At 49.2% G+C, this 11,804-nt stretch overlaps 1 protein-coding gene across 2 annotated transcripts; it reads right to left on the bottom strand.

The window, feature by feature from the left end:
- Nucleotides 1–5,608: 5,608 nt before the first annotated feature.
- Nucleotides 5,609–9,070, bottom strand: SP5 (Sp5 transcription factor). 2 transcript variants are annotated; one of them, XM_040475348.1, is made up of 2 exons: nucleotides 8,079–9,066; nucleotides 5,609–7,370 (listed from the first exon to the last, which is right to left on the bottom strand). In XM_040475348.1, the coding sequence occupies exons 1-2, from the start codon at nucleotides 8,127–8,129 to the stop codon at nucleotides 6,219–6,221; spliced, it is 1,203 nt and encodes a 400-aa protein (XP_040331282.1). In that variant the 5' UTR covers nucleotides 8,130–9,066; the 3' UTR covers nucleotides 5,609–6,218. The 2 variants fall into 2 exon arrangements, 1 of the variants encoding a protein (XP_040331282.1); XR_005790355.1 differs by having other exon boundaries at nucleotides 7,256–7,370; nucleotides 7,574–9,070.
- Nucleotides 9,071–11,804: the final 2,734 nt, after the last annotated feature.

The raw sequence follows: 11,804 nt of genomic DNA, 5'->3' as shown, positions 1-11,804 counted from the left end.
GCAACCTTCAGCTTCTATGCAATCCTATTCAACCCCTTTAGAAATAAAGCCTGTCTAAACAGGGTATTCCAAATGTCTGTTATTCCCCCATGGTCATGTTATTTCCCATGGCTGTTTCCTTTTTCCCTATTTCTAATTCTCCCTGCTACAGAAGCTAAGGGGCAGCTACAGCCCACAACTTCCAGCTACTAGCTGCTCAGGGCACACAGACTTGCCATCGACATGCCTGAATCATGACGGATGAAGCAAACAACTTAGCAGCTTTCTCCTCCAAACCCAGGCTCAGCACAAAATCTGTTACCACAATGACTTCCTTGGCAGTTATTGTGATACTAGCAAGAAATGATATGGACTTCATCAAGGATCAAAAAAGAATAAAGCCTTTGAGAGAAAAAGAAGTCTCCATCAAATATAATAACCTCAGTAAGGAATATAAATAGCTAAATGCTTACAGGTCATAGTTCACACCCCCCTTCATTAAAACTTTAGCTCAAGTAAATAAAGGGCTATGTTTACAGATTTAGGTAATCTATTTCTCTTGTATGCTTTTTACTAATTAAAATCTATCCAACCTGGGACTGTTTCAAACCATAATCCTCTATCATACTTTACAATTTTACTTTCAACTGTGATGAAAATATGTTTTCCCACTGATGCTCACAAAGCCACAGTAAACAACAGCCATGTACTACATAAATAAAACATGAACCTACAAATAGAACTATAAATTTAATTCATTCACATAATAAACTTTAGACCAAGAAACGTAAATGTCTATTAAAATTACAACAGATTTAAAAGAGCTATGGTTTAGAACCCTGTCAAGTTCTGCATTCTAGGGAGCAAAATCAAATGATGGGCATAAATACTTTGAGCAAAGGAAGAGAGACATGTGACACTTAATGAGTTTCCATGCTAGAGATGACCATGGATACATAGAAGACACGTGACATCCACAAGTCAAGAGGCATACAGAAATGGAAAAAGAAAACAGAATACAGAATTTAAGTATAAAACTCGCAAAGACAGAAATAAGAGAAATAAGCTTTCCTGGTACCTTATGCAGACTTTAGGAAATTGCCACCAAATACTTTTCAAATTAGGACACATTTTCCCCACCGTAAGTATAAATGGGGATTCAGCTTTGATATTTGCCTTGTGAATTGGATGAAATTGAGCTGAGGGCCAGATGTTTTCCATCTGTGTTTTAGATTATGCTAAACACAAAATCATTAGAGAGCACCCGTATGACTGAAGAGTTTTTTATTAAAAAGCCAGGTAACATCTCCTTCCTGCCTTCGACTTCGGAGGATTTTAGTATATTTTTGATGTTAGAATTTTGACAAGTAATGAAAAAAATTAGATGAATAGTTTTGAGTAAAAAACCTAACCACCTCATAATAGGTGGCCTGAATCTTCATAAGGTTGAAACAACTTTTGAAAAGTGAAAGCTGCGGATTATCCATGTATCAAACTAGGAACTTGATTTATTTCCCCTGAATTGAATTTTGGTATTAGGTAGGCAACCAAAATATATTAGTTAATCTAGTTTATTATGTGCTGTGCAGAAACTGCAGTTCACGTGCATGAACTAAATTACGAATTAAGTGTCACATACCCCACTGGGGATTCTGCTTCAGCATAATCACTAACGACATGGAAGGAAAAGTATATAAAGTCTCGAAAGGGAAGTCATCAAAATGTCAGCATGAAAATGTATATACTATATCAATCATCACATGCAAATCTCTAACTGGTAACAAGTTGAAATAGTAAAACTGAAACTATCAAAAAAAGTTGTGATGGCCCATAAACTGATTACATCTTTGTTGAACAGTATGACTTATTTGTTATAGTAACACTATGTAAGTTGTTTTACAATGTCCATAAACTAATTTGAAACATTGCGGATTCTTTAAAAACAAGTGGGGGAGGAGCGATTGACACAAAGATCTTTATGCAAAAATGTGCTGAGTCTGAACGTCACCAGAGAAAGATGTACTGTTTATGTATATTGGATACCACATTGATCAGGTTACCATTATGGTGGCCCAATGATGAAACGCGTCCTTTTGTTGTATTAAACTAAGTAAAGATTTCATTGCCAAAATACATCTTTCTGTCTAGATTTTTTCCTTACTTTTTCCTGTTGCATCAAACTATGCTGGCACATATCCTTATTTCAAAGCTGCCCTGGGTTTCATATTGTTTTAAAGTCCCTCTCTATCATGCAGACCAGAGGTAGGTAGTGATATCTGATAGAACATTCATATTACCTATTTTGAGTAGCTCTCAATTTGGGATATTAGCAAACCGTAATTCCACTTACTAGAAAAACAAAACTTGAAGGTTGAATCTCATTATGCAACACAGTTCATTTCCCAGTGTGATATCAATGTATCTCAACTTGTCAATATTTACCGTGAAGAGCTAAGGCAAGTAAAAGTGGTTTGCAATTTTAGAGCCCTAAATAGCTTACTAGGTGTTTACATGAATATGAAGTCATAGCTACCACTATAGTAACATTCTGTGACACTCTCACAGCAAAACCAATATAGATGGGAAACACTAAAGGTTCAGCTTTAAACAGATTACTGAAAAACCTATAGTATTAGAACAGAGTACAAAGTAGGGTGAAAAACTGCCTTTTCTACAAATGTCATTGTTTCAAGTAGGTTTCTGCAAGAAGCATGCTCATCAAGATTAGTTTTTAAATGGCTATGTCTTTTTTGGTTGACTTACAGCAAAATAATTTAAAACAATATTCATAACATGGTTTTAAGATTTAAATTCTATCTGAAACTAGACTAACACAGTAAATAATACAGTTGTATTTTCTTTAACATAATTTACTTCCATCCATTACAAATTAGCGGTCAGCTGAAGGTAAAATTTACACAATTTTCCCTTGAGAAAACTGTGGAGTATTGTTAACAAGTTTAGAAACACACATTTCAGAGCTACCTAAATAACTGATAAGTCAATTTCTCCATGTTTCTAAGTTCTTGATCAAAACGGTTCATTCATCAATTGTTAGATTCAAAATAATCATATCACATTAATTTTAGAATTTTCTAAAATGATACTGTTGTTTGCATGCTACTAAAACCATTGCTTCAAAAATGTATATGAGACCATCATTAACATATTCTCTTCAATTAATTTTTAAAACTTAATTGAATTGGGTGCTAGGGTCTTTAAGTAAAGCCTTGAATTTGTTTGGTAGATTAAACTTTCCTTTTTGATGTTAGCAAAACTCTAAATAAAAAATAACTTTTAGTTTACGTGTAATGGTAATTTGTTTCTGTGCTGCCCAAGCGAGCACTGAACTTCTCTTACTTTAAATTTTATTAAATTTTCTGCAAACTGCGCTTAATTGTACATACTTATGCATATTATTTCTGCATATTGGTTTATTTTAAAATAGTCTTTAAAGTCCTAAGTGGTACTGGTTGCAGTTTTATGAAATAGACCATGCATTAGCAGTTCACATTTTAACAGTTTATACAATCGAATACATTTTTGCAGTCAAACTTATATTTCTGATTCATTAGCTTATTTTTCAGTATAGACATGAAACGGTTTCCTACACTTGGACAATAACATCACATCATTGTGGCTTCCTTGCTTCCACTTGGACAATGGCATGAGCATTTTGTTCTAAAGTAACTGGAACACAAATGTTCAGTGGTAGGATAAAGAACGCTCTTTCCGTGGTACCAAGTCAGCCTAAAAACTGTACTTTTGCCATACTTTTTAAGCTTGTAGGTTTAACCAAGTGAAAACATAAGAAGGTTATTTTGTCATCAAATGACTGCTCTGCTTTTAAATTTTTTATATATCGTATTTTTAGATACGTTCCGTATGTTTTATCTAGTTCTCTTGGCAATCATAAAGTTAAACTTAGAAGGAAACTTTACCTTCAACACTGCATCTGTTTAGATACCAAAGGATCACAGCCGTCAGTAACAGCCAGCAGGCTCATTTCAAACTTGCCATTTTTCTTTTTTCACCAAGGGCATTCTCTTTTGAATGAGCGAATCACTTTAACTTTTGAGTCCAAAGCCCTTGGTCTTTCCACTCTACCAGGATTTCCCTTTCCCTACTATCTGCAAAAAACAAAAACAAAAACAAAAACAAAAACAAAAACAAAAACATCTTTTCTGGCTCTGATGTGAGTTTCTGTAACTCTTCATAGAAATGATTCTCAAGAATCTGGGTTTAGATTAAGACCACACACCTAGATGTGTATTACTGTAACTGTGTAGCAACTTTCTTATTACTATTGCTAGCAAACCTGTCAGTCTTGAAAATTTAGCTAAGCAAACTGTCCTTCCCAGGTAGAGAAGCCTGAAGACTCCCGTTCCAATCTATCATTAAAGTTTCAAAATCTCTAATGAGAACAACTGGTTCTAAGGCCTATCTCCACGATGATTTGAATATTCTTTTACTACCTTGTCTCAAATTAGAGTAAAATGTCATTTCTTAGGAATATGAAAGTAATTTCATCTCTATTATGTTGATGTCTGTGTTTTACTTTATACTGTAAGTCTCAAGCACAACCTTCCTAGCTTTTAAGAATTTACCCTTCAGTTTGACTTCAAATAGAAGTTTGTAAACTGTGAAATCCTATCAATTTATATACACTTCTGCTACCATGAAGACTATTCAGTTCCACTGAAATCTGGCATTAATGAGGCCAGCTTAACATATAACAAAATTTAGAACATTTTCTGTTCTTTGATAATTCTAAATCAGATTATCTTATTATTAAGATAATTATTAAGATGTCAGTTTCAGGTTTAAAAACTCAAATATACGCAAACATCCAGGAGTCAGCTGAGTCAAGACACTTGAAAAAACACTTGTAAACTTTTTTAGAGACAGGCGAGAAACCTACCTATGGGTATTTCTGGTTCCTCCCTGAGCAAATCCTGGTCAACTTCAATGAATTAAAAAAACCCAAAATCCCAAGATACAAAGTGGAACTAAAAACTTCCAGGCCCAGCCAGAAGATCTCTAAGTGTCTATTGTGAAACAAGACTCTTCAGATTTTCACAGCACAATGAAGAAGAAAAGAAGCAAACAAGAGGATTGAGGTGACAGCTTCTTTCCTGGGGGAAAGACCAACCTGAAGAAGGGCCCCCAGTTTCTCTGTAACTCTCCGGAATCTCATCTGTGAACAAATCCTTGAGTCTCCAGCATCTCTCCAAACACCTGCATAACCCACTGCCAGGAGGGAGCACAGCTCCGTGTGACCTCTGTCCCTAGAGTACCACCAAATGGAAAGCCACGAATTCGCCAGATATCATAAGGTCCATTGTATGTACAGCAGGTATCAAACTTTTAAGAGAAGCCCGACAGTCTCCGGTCAAGTCCTAAGGCCGCATGAGAAACTCAAGGTGTGACTGGAAAATCTTGTCCTATCCCTCTTTACCGCAAAACTGACCCTGCCCTTCTTCCTCCATCCATGCACCCAACACACCTTCCCAGACCCTTCTAAAGCAAAGAAACCTCCCCACATGCAGTCTACAGGAACCGTCTTCTCGGTGAAATCTGACCATTTTGTAAAGCCTCCCCGAAGAAGAAAAGATCAAATGAGACTGGCTCAGCCGGGTCCCGAGGTGACCCCAGAGTTAACGTATTTATTTTCACGCTGCAACTGCGGATTGCTTTACAGAGACATTTCATGCTGTAGCTCTGCATGGAGCTGAGGACAAAAGTAACATTTTTATTAACGTTATAATTATTATAATTATTCTTTAACAAAGCTATTAAATAACCTGTACAAAGCCCGGACGGGTCCTAGCAAAAAAAAAAAAAAAAAAAAAAAAAAAACAAAATTTAAAATCCCCCCCCAAGGTCCTTCTGTTTTAACTCAACAGCGTTTCCTATATACAAGGTCAGCCCAGTGTGGTCCCCCAAAACTGTAGATCTCCTAGACGGTGGGAATGGTTAAGAGCTTGAAACCGCCCTGGCGTGACGCAGTGCTCCTCACCCTACTTCCCCTGTTCCTCCGGGGCACAGGGTCCCTGTCCGAAGGCCGGGCCAGGGAAGCTGGGAGCCCGGCGTTGCTTTGGGAGGAGGGCAGAAGGAAGACGCAAGAGCCTGTTGGGTCTTCCCTCCGCCAGCTGCCCACAGAGCTCCGGAACCTCCCCAAAGAGGGGCTGGGAAGGGAGTCCCAGGCGGGAGAGGCCTCGAGTCGCCCCGCGGTAGGCTCACAGGTCCCGCGGGTCTTCCCGCTTGACCCCGGCCTCGGCAACTTTGAGCTTCTTATTCTGGTGCGTCTTGACGTGCTTGGCGAGGTGGTCGCTGCGCATGAAGCGCTTTCCGCACTCTGGGCAGGCGAAGCGCTTCTCGCCGGTGTGAGTCCGCAGGTGCCGCTGCAGCTCATCCGAGCGCGTGAAGCTCTTGCCGCAAAAGAGCCAGTTGCACACGAAGGGCCGCTCGCCCGTGTGCCAGCGCAGGTGCGCCTTGAGGTGCGACGTCTTGCCGTACACCTTGCCGCAGCCCGGCACGTGGCATACGTGCTGCTTCTTCTTGCCCGGCTCTGCCTCGGGGGCGCCGCCAGCCGCCTGGCAGTTGGGGCAGCGGCAGCGGCGGCACCTCCTGGCCGTGGCCGCCAGGGGGGCCTTGGTCTGCAGCAGCGCAGCGATCTGGCTCTGGTACTGCGCAAAGTCCGACGGGCCCAACACCAGGCCCCGCTGCAGGGCGGCGGCGGCGGCGGCGGCGGCGGCGGCGGCGGCCGCTGAGGCGGGGAAGCGAGGTGCGTGCGGGCCCCCGGCGCAGGCGCCGGAGAGGCCGCCCCCCGGAACCCCGGAGGTCCCCGGACCGGTCCCCGCCTGCGGGATACTCCACCACGGGAGGTCGTCGGGGGCTGGGTTGGGAGACAGCTGGCGGCACGTGGGTGGCGGTGGTGGGGGCGGCGGGGGCAGCAGGTTGGAGTAGCCGGGCGGCAGCGCCGCCTGTGTAGGGTAGGGCACGTAGGCAGGCGCGCAGCTGGCGGGCAGCGCCGCCATGCTCGAGGGCAGCATCTTGACGGGTGAGAACTCGTAGGGGTACGAGGGGTCGGCAGGGGGTGTGAGGGGCAGCTCGTGAGCCGCCCCAAAGGACGGCTGCAGGTGCGTCTTCTGCGGCGTCAGGCCCAGACTGGGGTGCGGGGGCGGCAGCGCGCCCGGTGAGTGCGCGGGCATGTCGGCGGTCCACGGGTGAAAGAGCCTGGAAGGCGAGCCCAGCGCGGGGTCGTAGGGCACCTGCAGGAAGTCCGGGGGTGCAGCGGCTCCCGGCTGGCCTATACGGCTACAGGTGGCGGCTAGCAGCGCCAGGGGCGAGTGCTTTCCCAGGTCCGGGGAGGCGCTGGGGGTGCGGTCCTGCATGGGCGGCGGCGGCGGCGGCGGGGAGGGCGGAGAGGAGACAAAAGGTTAGCGCTCCAAGCGCGGTCTTCAGGCCGGCCCGCCACCCCCACACCAGCTATTATATCACCGCCCCTCCCAAGTACCGGCTGTCCCTCCCCCCACCCACCGCACCCCCGCACGCACCCACCAGTACCGTTAACTTTTGGAGCCTGCGCTACCTGAACGCGGAGCGCTCGAGCGCTTCCTGTTAAACTACTTGGTGCAAAGAGACGCCATCCAGACTCAGAGGAAGCAGGCACACGGTGGGAGGGGAGAAGGATCCGACGGGCCGCTCCGGCCTCCGCGGTCAGAAAGGGTGTGGAAACACCCACAGACCAGCGGCCTATCCGCCCTCCCTCCCACCTTTTAAGCTACTCTCGAGCTCCTCCTACGCCCGCCCCAGCCTGAAATTCAGCGGGAGGGCCCCAGCAGGGTGAGCTCGGGCCCTGTTCTTGGCCAAACTCGCAAGCCCGAACAACCCTCGGATCCGCGCGTCCCTCCCCCAAAGGCCACACTCTAGACACCAAGGTTAGGTGCGAAGTTGACGTGGGCACCACTAGGTCTGACTCCAGCTGCATCCACCGAACAGGGTCCCTTTGAGATTCAGGGTGCACAGAGTACCACGATCGATCCGGACGCGACCCTTCCCACCTTTCCCTATCTCCCTCCGAGCCCAGACCTGACCTGGAGGAAGGCCTGCAGCGAGTCGTTCCGGAGGACGGCCACGGCGGCCATAGCTACAGCTTTCGGGCCGTTGGCTGCGGAGCAGGGCGCTGCCGAGGCATGGAGACCCGAAGGCGAGGACGAACGGCCGCCCAGCGTCCCTCCCCGGCGCCCTTTCTGCGCTCCGGGGCCCTCCCGCCTGCGCCTCTCGCCGCGCCCAGCTCGCTCGCCCCGCGCGCGGTCTGAGCGCTTCAGGATCACCTCCAAGAATTTGATAAGGACTTTGCTGGGCCGCCAGCCAGTCAGAGGGAAGATTTATGGCTTTGAAGTTTGCCGCTACCCAATCATCAAAGAATAGCGGCTCTTTCAGAAGCGAAAGCAAATCCTTTGAATCCACAAAGCTCCTATGGTGTGTTTGTTGGTCGGGATAAAAGAACTGATTATTAGGGGGGATGGGAAGGGAGGAGATAAAGGCGGGACAATTAATGAAGTAATCACTATGTGGGAAATGTATATACACAAATAATTGGATTTTCCTGATCAAAGGGGGCCTTGCCGCCTGGAGACCCGCGCTTGGGTTGCTTGAGACACTCGATCCTCCTCCCCCGTCCCGCAACTCCCTTGCAATTAAAGATTTGCACCGAGGCAGCGCCCAAAGTGACAAAGTGTCTTTGTTATCTCCGGAGAAATCTGCCTTTGGCTTCAGGGCGAGGGACTTTGAGACTGAGATGAGGGTAATTCCCCCCTCCTCCAGTACGTACACACCCCGCACCGGAACAGCACACCCAGCAGCCTGCGCACACCGCGGCCCCCAGGGAATTCCCGGGGCGGAGCGTGGGACGCACCTCGCCGGGCCGGCCGCGTGCCCTCTACCCCCGCCCGTCGCGGTGGAGCCGCTGGCAGGGTGCTGACCCGGGGCGGGGCCAGGCGGCCGCCTAGGGCGGCGGTGGGTAGCGCGCACGCTCCTGGGCCGCCCGCCTGACAAGCCACTGTAGCTCTCTTGTGACATTCCTGCTGGCGACCTGGAAGTTTTCTTGGGCCACAACTTTTGCAAATAGTGAGCCTGGGAGAAACACCGGACCGCGCTTACCACCACAGCTGAGCTTGGCAGGACACCCAGAGCAACCCATGATATACACCAGAGGAAAAAACTGTACGTCGCTCTTCTCTCTTCAGGCAGGCAGCCCTGGACCACCGCGAAGGGCCGGGCAAGCAGCTGACCGCTATTGGCCCCCACCGAAGCCTCCCGCAGTGCCGGCAATTTCTCCCTCCAAGCCCCTTCCGGCGAGTGAGCGCTCTTTGCAAGCCGCACACACCTACCGGGGAACTACTTGGAAAAAGTAAGGCGCGGTCGAGGAAACCTTTTGTTGTCCAACAAACCACAAACAGTACGAGGGAGGCCCTTTAACCGGAAAGAAAAGTCGATAAAAACTGTTGTTCCCGTCACCTTTGTAAAGAGAAGAAAGTTCAGGCGCGGGGCGTGCGCCCCGGGCTAGGGAAAAGCTCACCCTGAACCCTCGCTGGCCCGCCCGCATGCCCGGCCGCGGAAGGACGGTCGGCCACCTGCCCATGTCCGGCCCGGGCTCCAGGCGCGTCCTGCCAAGTCGGTGCGGACGCAGGGATCTCCGCACCTGGGAGCAAGGGGTCGCGGGAGGAGGAGGAGGCGGGCGGAAAACCGCGGAGTCCTCAGGGCACTGGAGGGGATTAAGGGCCGGAAGGGCAGCTGAGGCCTCCCGCAGGCTGCCGCCGCTCACGTGGCGGTGCAACCGAGCAGGCCGCCTGGGCTTGGCGGACCGCGCTCCACGCCCGGCCTCCCCGCAGACACGGGCTCCTCTCTCCGAGGCCGCCGGCTGTGCGGGGGCTCTTTGAGCTTTCTTGCGTCCGGCCTTCCTGCGCGTGGCCAGGACTGAAGGGAGGACTGACCGTGTGGTCCAACTCGTGGTGCGGCGCCCGCGGTTAGCCCAACTCCAGCAGACTTCTGATTCGGAGACTGAGCTGTATCCTGGTGCCTTCTGCATTCCCATCAGGGGTCGGGATGCTACGCCCACCAGACATACATTTCCCCGAGCCCAGGGCCTGTCTTCGAAATAGAAACATCATGCGGAAGAAGAGTGGGCCACCTGCGGACCAAATACTTACTATGAGCAAGCACGCCCCCCGCCCTCACACCCCCCCCCCGCCAGGGGGTTAACCCAGGAAGGATGAGCAGTGACCACCATACAGCTCACTTGGCCAAAGCTCCCGAAGATGAGGTCCAGGTACTCTGGGAGCCGGGAAGGGGAGGGAACTTAGTGTTTTGCTCCATGGCCTGGCAATCGTACCCCTTTCCACGCCTCATCCACGGGTTGAGTCCCCGTGAAGCCTGGGGCCCGAAGATGCCCTTTCTCGGATGCAAATCAGAGGCCAGGGAGTTTGGTGGCGCACACTCGCCCCTGCACACGTCCGAACTGTCAAGCAAGTCTCGTCCCTTAGAGTATTTCTTCTCCGGCTCCTTTCAGTTCTTCAAACCCCTCTGTCCCCTAGAGTCAGGCCGGTCTATGTTCACTATTTTAACACAAACGCAAGAAAAGCCTATTCACATCTGCGTAGTTGTTACAGGAGAAAACTTTTTCCTCCAAGATGCCCCCATTAGCCATTTTAACCACCACCAGCGGCCAGGAGGCAAAAGAGAGTAGTGCTTGCTGGTTAAGAGGTCAGACTCCGAAAAACCTGAACCCAGATTTTCTAGTTGCCGCTTTCTAGTTGGTGACCTTGGCAAGCAAGTTACTTAGCCTCTTCGTGCCTCAGTTTCCCAATTGGTAAATGGGGGTTATAATAGTGCTCATTTTATGGAGTGCTTGTGGGCTTAAAAGAGGTAATATAAGCAAAATCTTTAAGGCAGTGGGGCGCACAGTAGGCCCTCTCTTGCCTTGGTTGAAGTCCTTGCTGTAGGCCTTACCTCCGTTTGTGAAAACCCGTCACGACTGCAGCCCTCCCAAGCACGAGCTGAAGTTTGGAGAAAGACTTTTACAAGCTGCTGTTAAGCTTCCCTCCCTCTGCAGTCGGGGACTCCTGAAAAACTTACTCTTAATGAAGTAATGTTCGGAGCGTCCATTAAAAATGCAATGCCCGGAGATCAAAGTACAATATTTATTTTAGAAATTTGTTGCAATCACCAAGAGATACAGGTATCAAGGCCAGATGTCAGTTCCGTTACACAAAGCCCCGCGCCCGGGAAGAGCGTGTGGCTGCTCTGCCATAATGTAAAGAAACATCAAAGACCAAGCGCGCTGCAAAAGTGCGCAGCCGGGAGGGAAGGAGTGAGCCCGGGAGGGCCGGGCGCGCCCCAGACAGCGCGGGGGCTGCGGGGGCGGGGGTCAGTTCAAAGAGGTATCCGCTGGGGCGCGAGTTCACAGGAGGGAAGATTTAATGGGCTTTCTTTTGTTGGTGGGTGTGTTTGTGCACAGAGGACCCACGAACTCCTCTGTGGTCCTCCAGCCGGAGGGCGGAGGTGGAGGGGCGGGGAGAGGCGAATATGGAGCAAACTTTTACCGCGGCGGGGGGCGGGGAGGTTGAATACTAGCATCCCCGCAGCGGCAGGCGCAGTGGAGCGGCTCTCCTAGCTGCAGGGCTCCGAGGCCGGGAAGTTTGCGTCGCAGTTTCTTCGCGGGCGGGCTGCGAGCGCCGACCAGGTGCCACCAGCGAGAAGAGGCGGGTAGGTGAACCCGCAGGGGCACTCGCGCGATACGCGGATCTACTCAGCACGCT

The sequence above is a fragment of the Herpailurus yagouaroundi genome, unplaced genomic scaffold, assembly GCF_014898765.1.
Source record: "Herpailurus yagouaroundi ecotype Mexico unplaced genomic scaffold, PumYag 140, whole genome shotgun sequence".
NCBI classification, from domain to species: Eukaryota; Metazoa; Chordata; class Mammalia; order Carnivora; family Felidae; genus Herpailurus; species Herpailurus yagouaroundi.
Note: the sequence above shows the minus strand (reverse complement) of the source record. Positions and strands in the feature narration are given on the sequence as shown.

What these genes read in the sequence shown, in the direction of transcription:
- SP5 (XM_040475348.1), bottom strand. Translation starts at nt 8,129, where the DNA reads ATGGCCGCCGTGGCCGTCCTCCGGAACGACTCGCTGCAGGCCTTCCTC. An exon ending in CGCTGCAGGCCTTCCTCCAG is followed by an intron (nt 7,371 to 8,078) that starts GTCAGGTCTGGG and finishes CCGCCCATGCAG; the next exon opens with GACCGCACCCCCAGCGCCTC.